The sequence below is a fragment of the Cuculus canorus genome, chromosome 9, assembly GCF_017976375.1.
Source record: "Cuculus canorus isolate bCucCan1 chromosome 9, bCucCan1.pri, whole genome shotgun sequence".
In the NCBI taxonomy this organism is placed as follows: domain Eukaryota; kingdom Metazoa; phylum Chordata; class Aves; order Cuculiformes; family Cuculidae; genus Cuculus; species Cuculus canorus.
This window is the reverse complement of record NC_071409.1, coordinates 14907507-14930018: the sequence shown is the minus strand read 5'-3', so window position 1 is coordinate 14930018 and position 22512 is coordinate 14907507. Positions and strand designations below refer to the sequence as shown.

Genomic DNA, 22512 nt, shown 5'->3' with positions numbered 1-22512 from the left:
AAGCACATGTTGCTAATGCAGAGTCCTGTGAATATTATTTCTTAAGTAGGGCAGAACTCACATACTGGTGTGGATATATTAATTTCCCTTCTGTCTTTGTACTCATATTTATCATTCCATTAATTCTAATGCCACACAAACCACTTCATAATATTGTACACAGCCAATATCAGTATTTCTAATGCAGCAAAGGTATAACTGCTTGTAAAGTAAGCATCTTTGCATCAGACAAGTTTGCATTCTGGGCCCACAGGCACTGCAGGTTAAGCTGTTAAATTTACCCGATCTCATGACACCATGATCACAAGAGTGATGCAGGTATGGGTCGGCACATACATGCTCATGGAAAAGAAAGATGGGAAACTATAACATGCAAGTGATTTAATTACGTCTGTTTACAAAGTGCATATCATCTGGTTATCCACTCCATCTCACTGTGTCTTGCAGCCCAGACTAGCTTTCTAATTGTCACATCCACAATCCTAAAAGCAGTCTTGCAAGCCATTTACTTTGACTATAAACTGATTTCAGACTGAAACATAAAAAGCAAGAGCCAAGAACATCTTAGTTTTAGTTTCCTTTCTTATGTTTGCTATGCTGAAAGATGGAGGGTGGAGGGTGGCAGTGGTACCTGCTGTACACAGGTAATTACAGCATCATGTAGGATCATTAAGAGCCTATCAAAACACTCAACAACTCAAGAGGTAGAAAAATCATTACAGAGTATGCTCCCGCATTGGTTTTATTTAAATGAATACCCAAATCATAGAAAGCAGAAGGAGAAGAGACCTTAAGCAATAATCTAGTTCACTCTCTTCTTTCATTGTGACTGGGAACAGAAAGCACGCTCATATAACCCCACACTCACAATTTATTTATACTCTACACAAAGCACCAGTTAGTTTCTACTCTAGCTATTATCTCTTCCCATTTCAACACTTTCCCATAGCGTCCTGATTACTAATTATAAACTTCCCTTCACCCTCCTCTCTCTTGCTCCAGCTGATCACACACAGGCAGCACCACCACACAGGCTCCAGCCCCTACAGCAATGCTGGAGGAGGACTTGGAGGCACCTTGGTTTCAGAGCCTACCCAAGCCCTCAGCAGTAAAGCCAGCAAGTACCCAGATCTACAAGTACCCAGGGGTGAGCTCCTGCTTTCAACAGTCTTTACGAGTTTTCCTGAAACAACCATATGGGGAAAGAATCCCACCTACCACCATCAGCTTATAAACCTCGCTCCAAACAGCAGCAAAACATACACATAGAAGAATGGAACAAACACAAAAGTAGCTAGAAATTGCTTCTAAGATGCAGCTGTGATGACAAATGTTAAGAAAGGGAGAAGAGCTGTGAAACAGAATGACTCTGTCCTGCAAACAAGCAGCAGAAGTGAAGATTATAAACTAAAAGAGTGAAGACTATGAACTAAAAGACACATTTAAAACTACCTGCCAGCCTCTCACTCAAATAACAGCTTGGGTGCTGACAATGGGTTTTTTTTTTAAAAAAATGAGCTGATGTGGAGACCAGGAGTCACAAAGCCTGTAATAAATGAGCCCAGGCATTCAGCTGCCCAGAAGACTTCAGCTCTTGCACAAACACTTTTAACACTTTGTGTTTGCTGTACTTCAACAAAAGTTAAACAGGCAGATTGTGTGCCAAAGAAGAGAAAAACATCTTCTGGCAAAGATGTGATTATGCACTTTGAAGCATTAATCATTAAATTTCTGCTCAGAAAGCTGGATTTGATAGAATCATTAACTTTGACATAACTTTGTATCCGCAGGCTCAGAAGTTCCAACACAATTTTTACTATAAAATCAGGATTAATGTATACTAATTGATTATGGAACTCTTAGCCAGACATACATTACCTGTGGCCATTATTTTAAATGCTTTTATCTCAAATCTATTCAGAAAATGGTCAAACATTCAACAGGAGTCCTCCTGTAAACCCACTCTGAGAGTTAAAGCTACTTAATGGGCCTCAGTAACACAGTCTCCTCAAACCTGCAGTCTTCAAAAAGTGTCTTCCTACGTAAAAGAGAACTAGAAGGCAGAACCACAAGTGAGTTGAGGAAGCAAAAGTGTCTTGTAAAAATGCTTATTGGAGGAACAGGACTTCAGTACACAAGAGCACCATTGGCATCAATGCTTAAACAATAACATTTGCTTGCTCGCTTTATTGCTGGGATGCTTTACAAAGTCCTACATGCAGTTGCCAAAGGTTAGACTGCACAAACCCAGACCCACACTTAATATAATTCACAAATTGCAAAACAATTCTGTCAAATGATCAACTCAAAATTAAAAAGCCTTTCTGAGCAGTTACAGGCTGCAATCACGCTCCCGAGGCACTGGCTCCAACTGGTAGCCTAGTTGGGGAACATGTTTCAAACATGACCATGTCCTCCTGCCCCCAGCCCAAGGCTTTCACCCTTCACCCAGAGCACAGCACACAAGCTGCTGACTTGGCATTCCGCACAGTGGAGGGACGGGTAGTGCTCCTGCTGACCGAGGAAGTTTCCACTTCACTGCTACTAAACCCACTCAGGTTCCCAAACCAAGTCCACCTCTCCAGCTCACTGCTGGAGAACTCCACCACCCTGTTGTGCTGATTGCTGAATCAATGTGGCTACTGAGTAGAAACCTCTGGTGGGAGAGGAAGAGAAGTAATGAAGAGTGTGAGAAAACTTACAAACAGTACTAAAAAAAGATAAACGGTTTATCAGAAGTCACATTCAGCAGCCGGGTACTCGTAGTCCTAATATGGACATCTGTCCTTACTACAAGTTAAACACAGAAGATAAAATCACATAAAATACCAGGATAACATCTGGAGATTTAGCAGGCAGAAGTTTAATCTCCAGACACAATTCCCCCTCCTTTAAAAGTCACAGTAAAAATTCTAAGGCTGGAGTATATTTAATATATTTTGAGGACAGAAGCAACATACCATAATGCTCTAGTCTGATTTTCTCATAACACAGACCAGTAATTGCATCTAAAAATTCCTGCATTAAAGCCTAAGATTGTCTCTAAATTGGGGTGTACATCTTAAAATCATGGGCAACGTCTACTTTTAAAAACCAAATTAACTTTAATGCACTGGTTCCTTCCTTTTTTCCTAACACTGCCTTTGCTCAGGCAGTTTGCTTTTGCAATTATGTTTTTCTACAATAGCAAAATGACAACAAAAGAATGAACTGAATATTTCCTTCATTTTCATCTGAAAATTGCTCAATTCCTTCTCCATAAGCCAGCAAACCCCAGATGTCTGTGAACCCACAAGCCAACAACACAACTAGCTTCAACTCTGTTATCAGGAAACTAAATGAATCATCAAGAAGCCAAAAAAGCCTGAAAGTTTCTTCTATAGGATTTCAACACCCTACACCAGGATGAGTCTTACTGTTGTGATACATGGGCCGCAGACGAAGGATTTCCTCCAAGATCCACAAGTTATAAACAAAACCATAAAGAAAAATAAAGATGCACCCAGACAGCAATGAGAGAGTCTCAGCAAAATGTAATAGCTTGCATTTTATTAGTTTTACTCACCAACTGGTTGCTCTCAACATCTCCACAAGAAACAAACACCCTATGTGGGTAAGGATTTTGAATCTTCACAGAAACCAGAACCAGAGAGAACCCAAAGGAGCTACCTAACTCCTGCCCAATTACCTTAGCCTCAACTTTGAGCTCATTCCTGAGGCTGTTCATCTCCTGGATAGAATTAAATATAAGCGCCATATTTATATACACATAGGTGTTATGTTCTCTATATAAAAGCTGATACTTAGCTTGTAAGCTTGTAATTTCTGAGAAATCAAAGAAAGTTTTGGATTTTTCATTACTTTTGAAGACAGAGGAAAGAAAAGTTTTCTTAAGCGCCCAGTGCAAAAATTCACAAAATAAAACCCAGGATGTTGATTATGACCAACAGAGACTAATATGAACAAAACCACCCATATCAGTTGGACACAAAAAGTGCTCAGTTCTCCTTTCAATCCATGATGTGGACTGTGGAAGATTCTCCATAGGCTGCAGAGAACCCTGAATCCATCTTTCCTTTCTACCATGAACGTTTCTTAGAGCAGCATTATTAGGAATCTGAAATGAACCTGGGCTTACAGGTAATTACAACTGCAACATCTGTAGATACTGAAATCCTCAGCAGGCTTTCCCTACAAGTGCCTTATTGGGCTACTGAAAGTTAAGGAACACTCTGAGGATTCTGTTTAAAAATCCATTTAATCTTTCTTTCCAAGAGGTGTGCAACACCACCATAAGACAAAATTAAAACCTCAGATTGCTGTAACTTGAAGCATATTCCTTAGATCCTTAGAAGCATATTACTTAGTTCCTTAGATCAAAGCCCTGTGAAAATCATATCGAAATACCTTTGCACAGTTTATCTCCAATTCTATAAGTTGCACATCTTGAAGATTAGAGGACTATTGCCATTTCTCTTTACATCTCAGCAATATTTAAACACAAAACCTTGTATATGTAAATAAGGTAGCATCAATAAGTAAATAAACAGAATACTGAAAATAAACCATCACACCGGTCTTTGTGATTGAGACTAAAAATGAAAGTATCTAAAGCATCACTAACATATACTTATTTTTTAGTCTAAATATTTAAGTCTAAAAATATTAATAGTCTTAATATTTTACAACTCATTGAAAAATGAAATGCCAGAAAATTAAAGGACAATATAAAATCTATCTTAAATCCCTCATTAAGTCTCCCCAGTCATATTTCAAAAGATTATAAATATTTACGACTTTCTAAACTACTGGATATGACTTAATCATTTGACATAAAGTTATTTCCACAAGTTGCTTTTGTAGTGCAATGACAGATAGAAAAAAAAGAAAAGCTTAACAGAAGTTTAACTTCATCCATGAAAGAGTTAAAAAAGGCAGAACACAGATACTTCATTTCACAATTTGCAGTTATTTCTGAAGGGAGGGTGTAGCAGAGAGGGGAAAACACATAAGATGGAAAACCTGCACAGAAAAATAGAACAAACTGACATAGTTCAGTGTAGACTAAACACGGGTGTAAATCCCATGTCTTTCTCTTGCGACAAACAGGATCTGAGCTATTGCCATGCCAGGATGCCAGGAATTTTCTGCAACTATCTTGTGTGCAGCACAGCCTCCTTCTCTGCTGTGTTTTTCCCTGAAATGCCTTCTGGTTGCCTAAGCAAGACTTGCTGAAGAATGAGAGCTCCTAGGAGGCCTCACCCTGTTAGGAGAATGAGGGTGAGTGCTGTGAGCAGGCAGAGCACCTGAACGCGAGGGATGAGCATCGACCGAACACCGTCACCAGAGTCAGCTCACACCGAATGCAGAAGTGGCCCCAGTCGAGTACAAGAATACTGGTAAACTGAAAACATAAATAAGAGCAAGAAGTGGGGGAAAAAGTATCTATGTGTGGTTCAAATATTCCAGTTACAGAGGACCAGGAGTGTGGCCAAGCAAGGTTTAGGGTTTACCACTCATAAACACAGGAGAGGAGCTGAACACGGGGGCAGGGCAGAGGCCCGCACAAAAAGCCCAGCCAGAAGCTTGCAGTGAGGAACCTGCTGTGGATATGTAACAGATGCACCACAGTGGGATGTGTTTCTTAGAAATTATTCGAACCTGGGAAAGTTCAAAAGACATCACAAAAGGCAGATAAGTTTTCTAGTCACCTGACATGAAGGAATGCTGTGCAATCCTATATGCAACTAAACTCGCATCATCTTCCCCTGCAAGTTCCCAAGAAAAACTTTATTTTTAACTATACTAAAAAAAATACAATTTCCTTTTCAATTAGATCTGAATGTGTTTACACAGCTTCCATCAGAACAATCTGTGGGCAACAGCACACCCTTCAGCTCGTGCTTAATCAAGGTGCCTCCCCCCTCGTTTATTTAATTTAGCCATTCTAGTGACAAAAGACATGTTCGGTGGTTAAGGAATTGGTTGGATGGTTGCATTCAGAGAGTAGTGGTCAATGGCTTGATGTCCAGATGGAGATCTGTGACAAGTGGTGTCCCTCAGGGGTCCGTATTGGGACCACTGTTGTTTAACATCTTCATCAGTGATAGAGACAGCGAGATCGAGGGCACCCTCAGCACGTTTGCAGATGACACCGAGATGAGTGGTGCAGGTGTCACATCAGAAGGACGGGATGTCATCCAGAGGGACCTGGACAAGCTGGAGAAGCACAGCGTGTGACCATCATGAGGTTCAAGAAGGCCAAGTGCAAGGTCCTACACCTTGGTCGGGGCAATCCACAGTTTCAAGGCTGGGGAGACAACACCATTGAGAGCAGCCCTGTGGAGAAGGACTTTGGGGTGGTGATTGATGAGAAACTCAACATGAGTCGGCAATGTGTGCTCGCAGCCAGGGAGGCCAATTGTATACTGAGCTGCATCAAAAGCAGCGTGGCTGGCTGGGCAAGGGAGGGGATTCTCACCTTCTACTCCACTCTCGTGAGACCTCACCTGAAGTACTGTGCCCAGTTCTGGAATCTCCAACAAAAAAAGGATATGGAATTGTTCCATAGGTTCACAGGAGGTCGCAAAGATGATCCGAGGGCTGGAGCACCTCTGCTATGAGGACAGGCTGAGAGAGTTGGGGCTGTTCAGCCTGGAGAAGAGAAGGCATCAGGGAGACCTTAGAGTGGCCTTCCAGTACCTGAAGGGGGCCAAAAGAAAGCTGGGGAGGGAGTTTTCACAAGGGCATGCAGTGACAGGGTATGGGGGAATAGCTTTAAGTTGGAAGTGGGAAAATTTACACTAGACATTAGGAAGAAATTCTTTCCAATGACTGTGGTGAGGCACTGGCACAGGTTGCCCAGGGAAGCTGTGGATGCCACCTCACTGTAAGTGTTCGAGGCCAGGCCGGATGGGGCCTAGAGAAGTCTGGCCTGGTGGGAAGCACCCCTGCCCATGGCAGGAGTGTTGGAACCAGATGATCTTTAAGGTCCCTTCCAAGCCAAACCATCCACTGAGGCATTTCAGAGGAACACTTGATTTTTACTCTGACCAGAACAATTTTTTACTGCAGTAACCAACAGCCCTGCTTTGCAGATAGTAAGATCTGCAATGAAAATTTATGGAGGCAACATGGAACTCAAGCTGAACAAATTACGCTACTATAACTCTGATACTTCCCACACACTGAAGTGACTGAGGTACCGAACATGTTCCCTCCACGAAAGGAAACGGGAGACCTGGTTGCCCACGATACGGGAAAGGCTGAGGCATTCAATGACTTTTTGCCTCAGTCTTGACTGGCAAGGGCTCAAGCCACACCACTCAAGTCACAGAAGGCAAAGGCAGGGACTGGGAGAATGAAGAACCACTCACTGTAGGAGTGGATCAGGTTCTAGGCAATCTAAGAAACCTGAGGGTGCACAAGTCGATGTGACCTGATAAGAGGCATCAGCAAGTCCTAAAGGAACTGATAGATGAGGTTGCTAAGCTATCATCCATCATATTTGAGAAGTTGTGGCAGCGTGGTGAAATTCCTACTGACTGGAAAAAGGGAAAGGGAAAAAAGAAGACCTGAGGAATTACAGGCCAGTCAGTCCCACCTCTGTGCCTGGCAAGAACATGGAGCAGATGCCCCTGGAAACTCTGCTGAGGCATGCAGAAAACAGGGAGGTGATTGGTGACAGCCAATGTGGCCTCACTAAAGGCAAATTGTGCTGACAAAGCTGGTGGCCTTCTATGACAGGGCTACAGTGCTGGTGGGTAAGGTAAGAGTAACTGACGTTATACACCTGGACTCATGAACGCATTTGATGCTGTCCTGCATGACATTCTGGTCTCTAAGTAAGAGAGCTATAGATATGACAGATGGACCACTTGGCAGATAAAGAATTGGCTGGATGACACTCAGAGAGTTGTGGTCAATGGCTCAACGTCCAACTGGAGACCAGTGACAAGTGTCATTCCACAGGGGCTGGTACTGAGATCAGTGTTAATATCTTTGTTGCAGGCATGGACAGTGGGATTAAGTGGACCCTCAGCAATTTGCCAATGACACCAAGCAGTGGGGTGTGGTCAACACATTGGAGGGAAGGGGTGCCACCTAGGGGCTTGAGAGATGGGCCTGTGCTAACCTCATGAAGTTCAACAAGGCCAAGTACGAGGTCCTGCACCTTGGTCAGGGCAATCCCCAAAGGATATACAGGTTGGGTGGAGAAAGGAATTGCAGCAGCCCTGAAGAGAAGGACTTGGGGTTGTTTTTTGGTGGATGAAAACCTCAACAATAGCTGGCAACATGCACTTTGCAGGCCAGAATGCCAACCGTATCCTAGGTTGCATCAAAAAAAATGTGACCGCCACGGCGAGGTAGGTTATTCTGCCCCTTTGATGATGTGAGGGCTGGAGCACCTCCTATACAAAGACATGCTGAGAGTGCTTGGGTTGTTCAGCCTGGAAAAGAGAAGGCTCTGGGGAGACCTTACAGAAGCCTTCCAGTACTTAAAGGGGGTCCAGGAAAGCTGGGAAGGGGCTTTTTATCACGCAGTGCAGGGATAGGATGAGGGGTAATGGTTTTAAACAGAAAGAGGGGAGATTTAGATGAGACATTAGGAAGAAATGTTTTACTGTGAGGGTGGTAAGGCACTGGAACAGGCTGCTGACAGGAGTTGTGGATGCCCCATCCCTAGAGGTGTTCATGGCCAGGTTGGATAAGTCTTTTGAGTAACCTGATCCAGTGGAAGGTGTCTGTGCACATAGTAGGGGCGTTGGAGCTGAATCATCTTTAAGGTCCCTTCCAACCCAAACCATTCTATGATTCTATAGTGTCTACTGTGCTGTGAAAGAGAAAACATTAAAAATAAAAAACCCACAACCCAAAACAAAAAAAAACTTTTCAAGGTAACGCTACAGCTCAAACACAGGCTTGCATCAGTGACTGATGTTGATGATAAGCAGATGGTTCTGACAGACACATTGTCTTCTCCCCCTCAAGTGTTAATTCTGTTCTTTAAATTCAGAGATGTGACATGAAGATCTGCATATAGCATACACCCACCAGCACACCACTGAAGCTAAACAATTCACCTAAATTTTTCTATACTTCGATGGTTTTACTCCGCAACACTTTTTTTTCCATTTATGATCCAGACATACTGTCAATAGCTCCATCTCCAGAAAGCAGTAATAACTCCAGCTGCCGTCCAACATAGAAAGAAATAGCTCGAGTGTCAGTGATGAAGGAAAGCAAGCTTCACTTGTACAATCACAAGGTGGTGTTTAATCCAAACAAAATTTTGGCAAAGACTTGAAGTTAAATTAATGCCAGGAAAGCCTTCAAGATTTATAAAACTGAAGTTGATTAGACCAAGCTGAGCTTAAGGAAAACTGAATTCAAAAGCTCGTTAGCCTAATACAATATTCTCCTCTCTTGATTTCTGCTTTTTGTATGTGTTCATGTGTTCCACTCTCTGAGCACTGACAGGGCTGGCAATGGGGAGGTGGCCAGATAAGAAAACAGAATTACTGTAGCTGGATTTATTCTCTACTATATACTTTTCTGAAGAATGAAGATATCAAAAGTCAACTGCAAATAAATACAACATGGAATCTTAACAAAGGTTTCCTTTAAACAGAAAAAATAAGGAACAAGTGAACACTACTTTTCTGGAAATTTTGTTGCATGATCCGAATGCACTTGAAGTCAAGTGTTTCTATTACTTTCTGGCAGGAGCTTTCTCTCTTTGGCCCCAAAGTAGCTGTATCCTAATATATTTTTTTTTTTAAAAAAAACAAAAACAGAAAAACCACCAACCAAATATAAATGGAAGCCTGGTCAGCACAAACAATTCAGAGAATGCAATAGTAGTGACATACAGAGAGTCAGACCATGATCTCATGGTCTCTTCTGGCCTTAAGATTCCAGGATTACACACTTGTCCTGTGAGTGTCTTTGGAAGTGAACCTAATTTCCATTTTAATGTAGAACTATAAGATGACATTAGAGACCATACACACATCAGACTGAAAGTTGGAAAGTAACAAAAGAGAACGCTCATGATAATAAAAAGCAGCTGCACGAAGAAAGATTTAAAGTGACAGTGCACGCACTTAAAATACTGTGCTAGACAACACTTCTGTAAAATCACTGAAGAAAAAGCTTGGAATGTTTACAGGGCAGCAGAACTTTCTAGGGTTAACTGTGCTTCTGTCCAAACAGCAAGCGAGCGCTCAGGCACACACACTGCCGTGCATATAGCTACACTACTGTAGCGTGAAGGGTCATGTACAGGATCCTCACATCCCCATACAGCTACAAAGATCACACATGATGGTACTGCAGCGCTGAATCAATTAACCCTCTCTGGCTCTTTTCCAGCCAAACTCCCACTCATTTACTTCCCTGCTTTTCAAGCACTGAAGCTGAATACACTGGAATGAGACAATGAACAAACAAGGGTAGCAGCAGACTGTGAGCTTTGCTAATGAACAAAGAGAAAACTGCATGCAGATTCTGCTAATCGCTTACATAAAATCATCAAAAGAATGGAAGAGGAAGGACAACAAAAAAGAACACCACCTTATTTCTATCTTATTTTAACTGTGGCAAGAACGATTCTTCTCATCCACTCAGGAGTTGGAGTAAATGCCTGGGTAAGAAAAATAGTTTTCTTATAACAGAAATTCGTAATCTCGGTGTTAGAAGAAACAGAAGTGCTAAAGAACAGCACACACAGAGAAACTTCAGAAAAATTATATAAAAACAAAACCAAATGAACAACTTGTTTTCCAGAAAGTAGTGAAAAATCTTATCTTAAAATCCACCACGTGATGAAAAAGAAGATGACAAAGGATCCTCCTGGATTCAAAGTGAACTCTACTAAAAAGCGAGAGAAAGAGGTAAGGCTTTCTTCACCTGAAAACTGCAACACATTGGATCTTCTCATTAACTGAGTATTTGTTCAGTGTAACGCTACAACAGCTGCTTTAGTCTCTGCCTGAAGGGGGAAATGCAAGTGTTAAATCTTCAGCAGACTTGAGACAGAGACAGAAAGAAAGACAGAGAGGGAGAGAAAAGGCTTAATAAAAGCCCTGCTCGGATTACAAAAACAAGTGGTGTACTCAACCCCCCTCCAAGTAATGGGTAAATTTAGATGTCTCAGTTCCATAAATCCTTACAGTCCCCTTGAGACTGTCACCAGTGTTTTATCGTCCTCAGCTTCCTGACCCTCACCTGATAAATTAGGATCTGTAGACATTAAACCGGAAACCTCATACATCACTTCTGAAGATATTTTTGGGGTGATCCTCTGCGGAGAAATAGGATTCTTAATAAGGGGAAATATGGGAACTGCCGTCTGCCTACGCACACGCTGCTGGAGCCTAGACACTCTGGAGAGGAGGAGTTGCATATACACAATGTGAGCATCTGCCTTTGCATCAGTTTGTACTTACAAAGAGCAAATCTACATACACCGTATCTTAAGGGAACCATTTGGCATCCAAATTCATCTAACACTTTTTGCTGCTCTAGAAAGAAGAAAAAAAAAAAAATCAAGGAAGCTAATGCACTGCTTACTTTTCACAGCTATTGCACAGTTGCCTATAATCTTCTGAAAACTGACCCTCACTACAAAGGGGAGACCAGACCACTGAACCCTAGCAGCCAAAGATGGACACAAGACAGGACTTCCAGTTTTAAGATCTCCTTGCACCCAGCAAGGCACTGGATGAAAAAAGTCAGATACCAGCTCGGACATGGCTACTGTATCTCAAAATAGCAGATGACCAGTTTACAGTACTGACCATGCTGGCCTTTCTTCAGGACCATCCTGGACCAGAGAGGAACAGTGAACTCCTACACCATACACAATCCCTGCGCAGAATATCGCTCCTGAATACATTCTGCTGCTCACAAAAATGTCCCATTCTTTATTTTTGAATGGGTCTGGAGTTGGCAATGGATCTTTGTCGCCTCTCTCAGTAACAGGAGAACCCAAGCAGGACTATCCAAGCGACGAACAAGGAAACAAAGTACGCTGGGCAGCTTTACTGATCCTCCTGGTGATAATCCCCACCATTGGGGGGAACATACTTGTCATACTGGCAGTGTCTCTGGAGAAAAAGTTGCAATATGCGACCAACTACTTTTTGACATCCTTGGCGGTGGCAGATTTGCTCGTGGGTCTGTTTGTGATGCCGATTGCCCTTCTCATAATACTATTTGGTAAGTACAGCACGTTTGTTTCATCAGGCTAGCATAGGCGTACAGCTCGGGGAGTCTAATTTAAACAGCAAACCTGTTTGCTCTCCACCATCACAATTTCAGAAAGCACCTGGATGAGGGCTGCTAAATCTTCTCTCCCTCTCACTCAAATGCAGCTTAATGTCTTTATGGGGAGCATACACTCACTGTGGATATTCTTTTCTTTGAAATAAACCACTCAAAATCCACCTGAGACGTAGAACTGATATGAAATTGGAGCTGGACATGGGAAGTCACATTTTGTACAGTGAAACATTATTTTTAACAACATCAGCACAATGTTGTTATCTGTTCTACTTAATATCACAATAATTGTAGGCAGTCTTCACTTTAAAAAGGTGAAACGAAGAATAGGTATCTGCTTAGTACATTGAAGAGATTTTGTACTTTTTAGGTGCTGGACACCTGATTTTACCTTCGCATAGACTCCAAGCTCCATGAATAGTCAGAGATGGTCCCTGGCACTACCAGTAACAATAAACTTTACCAGTATCATTTCCAAAGAAGCTGATTTTCTCCCACCTCGGGGAAAGCAGCAAGGTTTGCAGAGCATCTTAAAAAATTAACTCATCTGTCAAGTCAAGGAAGCTTTAATCAATCTACCTAATGTTTAAGACTGATTTATCATTCAGTGTGGTTCATACGGAATAGAACAGGTACTTTTTACATGAACAAACATCAGGTGCAATGTTTTCTCTCTGGTTAGTCATTACAGAACAAGCATGCCCTTTTCACATTCTCTCATGCCTAGTTTTATTTCAGATATTGCTTTTGACAAGTAAGCAGAGGCAACTCCATGGGAAAAGTCTCTCTCTTTTACACCTAAAGTTTACAATTTAAACAGTCTATTTTCATACCCTACAAATGAAAGGAAAAAAGAATCAACACAAGACTGTTTTTTCGATAAAACTACAGGCGTACAAAATTATTTTTAAGATACAGATACCACTGGACACTAGGAAAGGAAAGACTACAGGAGTTCGTTTTTCCTGTGCTAGATCTCCCAGAGTTGCCTGAGCGACAAGCAAACACAATCATAAACTTTATTTCAGAAAGGCCATCAGGAGCGTGCCTTTTTTTTTTTCCTGCAGAAAACTGGTATCACTTTATTAACAAATGTGTTTATTCACTAAATGCCATGAGACTGAATTTTTGTGTATTGCAGATTGCTTTTCTCTAAACAGAGATACGAATCAGAGGTCAGAACGTAGTGCTTTTTTCAAGCAACAGTTACAAAAGGATAAATGAACATACATCAGCAGGACAGCGATTTCTGACTTGAGAAAAAGCACAGTCAATTATAAAAAACCTTAATCAATGTGCACGTGTGCATAAAGGCAAGAAATAGACCTCTATTTACACACAGGTATTGTAACTGCTTAGTTTCTGTCAAAGGCGTCAATAATAATAGAAATAAAACTACTAACCATACAGAAAATCTAGTATTGGACAAGCAATCAATACAAAAGGAAGAAGGCAAGTTCTGGACTTTGTGGAGTTGTTTTTTGGTGGTAGTGGAGGGGTTTTTTTGTTTGCTTTTTTTTATTATTTTCATTTTGCTAGACTAATAAATCTTTCTTTTGAACTTTATAAAAAGACTACTGCTCCTTAATCTCTCAATTAATCCAGTGCTAAACCCCGGTTACAACAGTTTAAAGCATGCTAGGAATCTTAATTTAAAGTCAAACAAAAGCCCCTTTCATGTTTCGGGAAATTTACAAGAAAGTAGCAAAATTAGTTATAATTAAGTACAGCTGCCACCAACCTTTCACATAGCAGTGGTTAAAACTGACATTTCTTGCATACAAGTCCCTCTTTGGCAGCCAGTCAAGAACACTGCTTCGCCTCTTCACCCACTGGTAGAAGATGCTGAAGTGTTTATAGAAGTTCAAAGCATAAGCAAAGCACGAGTTACTGGGATGAAGCTAGAACAGACATTTAAATACATATTAAGTCTAAATCTTGAGGCCACATTAGCCAGATAACTACTTGAACATAGAATTATCACTGATAGCCAGAGAGGCAATCAAATCCAACCTCCTGCACTTCCTCGCAGGAATGTTTCCATAATAATGAAATAGCTGGGTGCAGCTTCTAGATACACAATACAAATATTATGCTTCCGATTTGGAACGATATCTAATTATGTGGAGACAGTTGAGGGAAAAGCTGTGAACTGAAATGTAGTCGCATTAAGTGTAAAAACTCGTGTGTCACAGAGTGTTCAAATACAAAACCTACCACAGATATTGGCCCTATGCCCCGACAGAATGCTTACACAAAAATCTTCAGAAATAGCCCCTTTTAAAAATAAATAAGTAACTGTGTAACACACTCACAGGTATAATACTATGAGGAGTAGATTATTTATGCTCAGCACAGAGACCAAAATGTACTCTGGCATGAATACACACCGCAATTTTAATTTAGGAGTGCTAGTGTTAGAATATGCAAACAGTTCATTACTTTTATTGCCTGCGAAATTCTTCTCATTTCTTCTGAAAAAAGGCAGGTACGCTAGGAAATAACTGCATTCTCCGAGTCCTAGCTTTCAGAAGAGTTATTCAAATTACTAACACTCAGAACTACTAAAGGAAAGCAAAAATGTTACTACTCATCAGACAGTGAAATTAGCAAATATATTTAGGAGAGATCCTCTAATTTCCAAAGTCTGCAGCAGGAAAAGGTCTGTTATCCACAGCTTGGTGGGCAATGGGTTACTTGGACACAGAATATATAGCATCTTTCAAAATACATTCTTTATTCTGACATTCATCCCCTTAAAAATCAGAAGGTAATACTGGTCATCCTAGGCTACAAACCATTATTTTAAAAATCTATCACAAACAACTGCCTTCTTAATCTTTCCCCATTAGTGATGATGAACCGCAGCAAATCTTCCCATCTTGCTTGTAGAAACTATAGAGAAAAATGGCTTTAATTGACAGCTGCTTTACAAAATCCCAAATCTAAAGATAAGTAAGAAAACAAAGGTTTATTCCTCACAAAGCAACTTTAATTAACAAAAAAATAATTACTTTGGATAAATAAAAAAAAAACAGCAGCAAAGAACAACTGTTGAAACTGTAACTGCAGGAGAGGAACAGGCAGGGAGCCATAGGGCTGAGAGCACACGAGGGCAGCCTGGACACACCAGGTTGATGCAGTCCGCCAAGCTGAACGCTGACAGGCACCAGCTACAGACCTGCACACCAATGTGAAGACTGAAGCCTAGGCTGAAGTCAACTAGCGATTAAAAAATCCTCTCTCAGTAAAAGCATCATCACCTAACGGCAATAAAATCCTTTACAGGCAACACGTCAGCAGCCTCTATAGCAGAAGGACAAACCACTTCCAAGACTGCTTAAAGATCTCTGTCCATCACGCTGATACATGTTCACATGCAGCGACTTCTCCCAAGCTTCAAAAAAAACCCTTTTGGCTTACTGCAAATGCAGCTCTCCTGCTTTAACGTACTTTAGGATTATACATTTCCAAGGTATTTCCCATATATAAAGCTTTTCCTAAATAAAGATTAATCAGGGGCAGACAGCTGTGCTAAAAGCTCATCTTACTTCTCATAATGTGAAAGACAAATCTTAAAACGTATTTTATCTTGCAATGACTCAAAATAAGGAAAATAATCTGCAGCACCAGTACTGCTACAGTGGGAAGTATCCAAGGCAAGGTTTGTATGAAGGAAGAATAACTTTTTGTCTTACAACACTTGACAGTTGGTGAAAGCAGAGAAGTTTTCAGCAAGGCAGGTCTGTCAGGTAGCCTAGGCATTAAAAAAAAACAAACCCAAAACAATAAACAAAACATCCAAGCTACCAGCTTGTTTAAAACAGTATTCCATCTCCCAAGGGGAAAAAAAAAAGGTTGAAAATCTCAGTCAGCCCAGCCTCAGTCTGCTCCACCAGTGCGGATCTACACCAGGATAATCAGATCTTATAACAATACAAACTCAGCATGCTCTCTGCTAATGGCTTCGCATCACCACTTGGTAGGACACACTCATTTTACCTTGAGCCTGAATTATAAAGCAGGACAACAAACAAACAGGCCACCATCACATTCAGTGGTTAGAAATGCTTTCCGAGTCCTGAAGGGAAATTAATATTCCACCTTTTCCCCACTCCCGACCCAACAGAACAGGCTGAGAGTGATGGTATCACCACCACCAGGGACGCACAAAAATCACAGCCCAGAGCAGACCCTCAAACACTTGGCGCTGAGCTTCTAACACAAGTGCAGCCAACAAATGAAAATAAGTAAAAGCAAAATACACCACAGTATGAATCCTAGACAATGACATGATTCTTGTGGACTTTAAGGTATCTGTTTCACAATATTTGTTCTGTTTAAGTAGTAACTATGTTCTTAAATTCTAATCAGTTACTGCATTTAAAGTCTGGTCTGGTTTTGTTTGGATAAAAACCTGTCATCTTACACACAAAAATTAAAGAGTACATAGTGCTATAAACCATGAATGTGATAACTGACTGCCTTCTGCGCTCAGTTCAAAACAAGACAAAATAAAAGACAAAGCTTTCTCTGTTCAGTTGCACTTATCAACTCAAAACCATACATGGTGGCTTTGCATCAGACAGCTGTTTAAATGTATCTATATTTGAAAGAAGGAAAAGAGCTTTTTATTGTAAAATAGTTGAGGTGTTTCTTCTGCAAAGAAGAAACACCCATGATATCTATTTTATGATATGATATCTATTTTAGGAAATACACGGCTAGATACTAAAATTTACTGGTTAATGATTTGAAAACAGATCGACACTTTCCCTTCTGCTTCACTGTCTACATCATCCTCACCTGGAGTCCTCTGCTTTGGGGATGGGTGAGGTTCATTTCAGGGTTCCATCCACCCGTTCACTTTGTTTAACAGGCGAGGTTTCCCAACACAGGCAAGAGTGCAGACAAGCTCACGCTACGTCTGACTTCATAGATTTTTCCATCTTCTGGAGTTTATAACTCAAGTCAAGGCAGGACCCTTATAATTTCCATCTATCAGTCACATTATGGAAAAACGTTTTAATTTCAAACTACTGCAACATTACCACATTGGAAAGACTGGGCTTTACAACAGCCAGCTCATTTGGCATTCTCAGCATGCAGATCTATTTATTCAGAGCAAGGAGATTAAAACCAATCTGATTTGTTAGAAATGCCTTCCCCCCCCCTTAATCATCATTCAGCAAAGAACTGATTTCTCTGGCAATAATATTAATGTACCTCCTGCTTGAGTACAACTGAATTTTATAAGTAAGGAGAATACACTTAGTAGATCAACCTCTACCATTAGAAAAAGAAAACTTCTGTGTTCAACACAACACAGAACTCTAAGGTGCATCTCAAATTAAACACTACTAGCACTGGATTACAATACAAACTATAACACTTGTGAGTGAAAATAAAGCAGGTAAGAAAAAAAATGAGAGTTTCATTAAAGTTCATTTGGTTTGGTATTGTAAGTATTGATTTGCCACAATGCAGATGACACACCATATCTTCACTGTAAAGATTAACACTGAAGTCAGATAACTACTGTAAGAAATAGGATGCCAGACTTAAAAACCACATATCCATAACCCACATTAATGCTCAAGTGTATTGGGTCAGGTGGCAGAGTAAACTTATTTTAAAACGGTATTAACTAGATTCTTCAAGATCACCACTAAGATTCAACCGTGGTTCTGCAATGACTGACTAATACACTGGTTATGACTCATTATCTCCTCCATTTAACAGAACCTCAAATCCCAGAACTATCAAGGAGACAGAGCTGAAAACAATCACTTAACAGCAGGGCGCTAGGACCAAGCAGTCATGGCCCATTTTTTAAGAACTGCCACAAAGAGCTTATGATCCAAAAAGGACAAGACGACCAGGAATGGTTTATAATACAAAGTCTGATCAATATGATGGCAGCAACCACGCCAGTTAGAAGCTAACTAAAACATAAGACAGAATCCAGTTGAGGCAGTGGCAAAGCTCGGTTCCTGTAGGATTATGAACTTCTCAAAGGTTCTGAGACCAAGGGAAAACCACACAACAAAAAAAGCCTCTAAAAAAGCTTAGATTCTAATGAGTTTTCTATTCTCTTTCAGATAATGCGTGGCCTCTTCCAACTGCTTTGTGTCCTATCTGGTTGTTCCTTGACGTCCTCTTTTCCACAGCTTCCATCATGCACCTCTGTGCCATCTCACTAGACCGCTATATTGCAATTAAAAAGCCAATCCAGGCTAGTCAGTACAACTCATGGGCTACAACAATCATCAAAATCATCGTGGTCTGGCTCATTTCAATAGGTATGTGAGACTGGGCATCTGAAAAAAAAGGAATGCAAATGCTTTTCATGTCCAAAACAACAGGTGAAAGCTGGGCAAAGTGGAAAATTTGACCAAGTACAATTGATTAGCACACTCTAACACCCGGGCTGGCCTAAATCCACCTCTTGGATCATACACAGCTCCATCGAAATCTGCCTGAACTGCTCCTCCTTATATGGCTTAACAGAAAGAGCAAGGATTGAGTAGGGACAATCACTCTTCTTCATCTTGGTTCCAAAAGTCCAAAAATCGGAAGACAATATTCACATGCATAGCATGGCTCCTGGGAAAGCAAGATTTCATGTTCCTGTGGTAGTTTATTTTGTCCCAAATACAGTTTTAACCCTTGAGTAGATGCTGCTGAAATCTGTGCCTTACAACTGTCCTATGAAGCAAGTAAAAAAAGGTTGATTACTTGCATCAAAGCTTGAAAAGTGGGTGGCTGCTAACATCCACACTGAAGGCTGAGATGCACCGTCAATACAGCATGCAGAAAAACTAACCTCTGAGCAAAAAAAAAAAAAGCCCCGAACAGTTTATATAGAGGATGCCAATGCGTAAACTTTTGTGATATTAGCACCTCTGTGGTGTACACGTGACACCTTGTGCGCCTTTAATGCTTAAAAAAAGTCTGTTAAATGAGATAAGACAATGAAAACATTTAATTCATTGAATCACTAGGTTGGAAAAGACCTTTGGGATCATCAAGTTCAATCACAGACTTACAAGTCCAATTCAAATAAATTAACGCACACTGCAGGCAGCCATAGCCATAGTGCTGTACGCTGTGTGCAGGAGAAAGAACAAAATTATTGTGGATTATTAAGGCCGATGATGCACAGGAGAACAGTACAACTACCCTTGGGGCCGAGGCTCACGTGCCTAAACCAAAAATTACAACTTGGAAAAAATTCTAGAAGAGTAGTGATGATAGCAGAAAAGATTCTGTATGTATTTATTACACAGAAAGGAAACTGTAAGCATGACAAGACACTTACAAGCTGACCCTTCAATGCCTGATTTCTTGTTATTAATCAGTGCTGTACTTTTTCATTTCTTTTTTATCCAGCAGAAAAGTACTCTGCAGCTGAGCCATGGTTCTCCAAACCAAAGGTTAATTTGGTTCAATCCTCTTTTTAAACATTTGTTGTATCCAAAGGTGTGCCTCTTATTAAGAAAGAGATCAAGTGGCTGAAGGGTAAACCATTTTGCTCTTGCTGCCTTCTACCAACTTCAGTAAGCAGAGTAGCAGAGGAATACAGTAAATCCCTACATCTCATTAAGTGGTATCAGGAAACAGCACAGCACAAATAACCTTCACTAGACAGCAAGGAACCTGTTGTTTCTGTTGTAATGTCAGACTGCTGGCAAATTAAGTGCTGACTGTAATCTAGTGGTTATAAAAAATTCATTTAAAAGACATGGCTGCTAACATTTTTTTTTTAAACGAGTGGTGAATTATACAGCAAGCTACCCTCATTTAAACACTCTTAAATATGCAAGAGACTTTAAACAACAAATCCATCTCAAACACACATTGCATAATTCTGGCATCTATTTAACTACTTGTATATATGGAACAGTCAAGCAAGGTGAAAAAAATCAGCTGCCTGTGTCCAGTCATTTGATGTGGTTAGGAGGGAAAGAGAAGTTTTATGTATTTACAGAACAGCCCATCAAAAAGGGCGAAGGTTACCCCGGGGAGCTGGGGGGGAAGCAGATGGCATTAGGGAAACATATTTCACTGGAGGAAAAGCCATACTAATTCTAACAACCAGAGTCAAAGCAATTCATGTGTTTTACACTTGAGAAGTTGGCAACCTCACACTGCTTCCTCAATCACTAAGAGTTAGGCCCAATCTCCTTAGAAAGGGCACTCTGTTAAAGTGGAGCTTGCCAAGTCTCACAAAGCACTGTTTGCCCAATTACCCACGTGATGCTCTCAACAACTCATGTTCTCTCCATCATCCCGTGCCTGCTGCAGAGCTCAGGAACTACCATTCTTTAGAGACCTTGAGGCTTCATGCCCCAAAAGGAGACTGCGAGCAATTACCATATGCTGAAGTACTTGTTTTTTCTCCTGTAGGCATTGCTATTCCGGTTCCTATCAGAGGCATTGAAGAAGGAAATGGCAACTCTACAAACATCACGTGTGTCCTGACGCCTGATCGTTTTCATGACTTCATTCTATATGGATCGGTGGCTGCATTCTTCATTCCCCTCACTATCATGATAGTCACTTATTTTCTGACAATCCAAGTGCTACGTAAGAAAGCCTATTTGATCAACAAGCCACCTCAGCGTTTCACTTGGTCAACAGTATCCACGGTATTTCAGCGTGACACAACCCCTGCCTCTTCACCAGAAAAGGTGGCCATGCTAAATGGCTCCAGAAAGGACAAGACTTTGTCCAATGACATGCCTATCATCAGAACATCTACAATAGGGAGGAAGTCCATGCAAACAATAACCAATGAACAAAGGGCATCAAAAGTTCTGGGGATTGTATTTTTTCTTTTCTTGTTGATGTGGTGCCCATTCTTCATAACAAATATCAGTTCAGTTCTGTGCAACTCCTGCAACCAGGAGGTTTTCCAAAAGCTTATGGAGATATTCGTTTGGATAGGATATGTATCTTCAGGAGTAAACCCTCTTGTCTACACACTCTTCAACAAAACATTCAGGGAGGCTTTCAGCAGGTATATCACTTGCAACTATCGGACCACAAAGCCTATCAAGGCCCTTCAGAAGCGCTCCAGCAGGATCTCTTTCAGAAGTTCTGTGGGAGAAAATTCCAAGCTCTTTGTCATGCATGGGATGAGAAATGGGATCAACCCTATTATGTACCAGAGCCCAATGAGGCTGAGGAGCTCACCTATCCAAGCATCATCAGCCATTCTGCTAGATACATTACTGCTCACAGAGAATGAAGTTGGTAAGACAGAAGAACAAGTCAGCTACGTATAGTGGAATGGGAGCCATGTCCATATCATAGTATTACTGTATGTATTATTCTAGGTAACTGTGCTATAAGAGGATATAAATACTATTGTTTTCTGTTATTTATGCAAGCAATATCTTATAAATTTATATCAATTCCTCTCCTCCAAAGTCTCCTGTACTAATAACCCCAACCTCATGGTAACAACCAAAACTTCATTTCATGGTAAAAGATGCAGAGCTGTAGCCTACAGGAAGAGGGAAATAAATAAAAGCTAAATCAATTTGAGTATCTGAATTCAGTTCTCACCAACTTAAGTCTCTTCAAAGTATATTTTTATAAGAAAAGCATCTCTGTATTCATCAGCATTCATTCCATCAAGAATACAGAATATTCTGTAAATTGACACTCTACTATGAAATTACCAGGGGGTTACAAGCTCACTAGTTTTGATTTATATTCACCTTTATTCTGTGTAAACAAAGCTGCACACAAGCTCACCGCACTGCCTCCTACGTGTACATTCCTCTGCTGAGACTGTATATCCAAGCACAACCTGTCACTGGTCTCCGAAAGTATGTGTATCACAAGCCAAGTCACTCACTCCAGAGATCAAAAGGTGTATGCACCCATTGCACAAGAGGTGAAACTGGTTCTTACCAAGGTGAGAAAAAATTCCATGTGCCAAAACTATCCCTTTGTGATTTTATCGTATGTGTGGGCAGAATCTCTTACGCATCTGAATTTGATCTCCATTACTCTCACAAATACATCAGCCTGGTATTGTCAGATTTGTCACAGAAAACTGCCCGCTGTTCTTTTCACACTAAGAAAATGAGAGCATTTAACCAAAACAGGGCAATACCACATCAAAGATCATGAATAAAATGGGATAAGCAGTGGCTCAAGCACCCCTTTAATTTATATGAACAAACAATGTAAATTCAATGAAAGCCTTCCCTC

At 40.8% G+C, this 22512-nt stretch overlaps 2 protein-coding genes across 4 annotated transcripts in view; one reads left to right on the top strand and one right to left on the bottom strand.

The window, feature by feature from the left end:
• The window catches only part of PSMD1 (proteasome 26S subunit, non-ATPase 1), a 77382-nt gene that overhangs the window by 26919 nt on the left and 27951 nt on the right, over positions 1 to 22512 (bottom strand). The gene's annotated exons all lie outside the window — the stretch shown is intronic.
• Positions 10015 to 21839, top strand: HTR2B (5-hydroxytryptamine receptor 2B). 3 transcript variants are annotated; one of them, XM_054074744.1, is made up of 4 exons: positions 10134 to 10649; positions 10789 to 12222; positions 18387 to 18587; positions 20695 to 21837. In XM_054074744.1, the coding sequence occupies exons 2-4, from the start codon at positions 11916 to 11918 to the stop codon at positions 21573 to 21575; spliced, it is 1389 nt and encodes a 462-aa protein (XP_053930719.1). In that variant the 5' UTR covers positions 10134 to 10649; positions 10789 to 11915; the 3' UTR covers positions 21576 to 21837. The 3 variants fall into 3 exon arrangements, with proteins under 3 accessions (XP_053930720.1, XP_053930719.1, XP_009563626.2); XM_009565331.2 differs by having other exon boundaries at positions 10134 to 10895; positions 11584 to 12222; XM_054074745.1 differs by lacking the exon at positions 18387 to 18587 and having other exon boundaries at positions 10015 to 12222; positions 20695 to 21839.

Excerpts from the sequence above, each read along its gene's own strand:
- HTR2B (XM_054074744.1), top strand. The coding sequence starts at position 11,916 with ATGTCCCATTCTTTATTTTTGAATGGGTCTGGAGTTGGCAATGGATCT. Across the intron at positions 12,223-18,386 it reads CCTTCTCATAATACTATTTG|ATAATGCGTGGCCTCTTCCA; the intron begins GTAAGTACAGCA and ends ATTCTCTTTCAG. Across the intron at positions 18,588-20,694 it reads GGTCTGGCTCATTTCAATAG|GCATTGCTATTCCGGTTCCT; the intron begins GTATGTGAGACT and ends TTTCTCCTGTAG.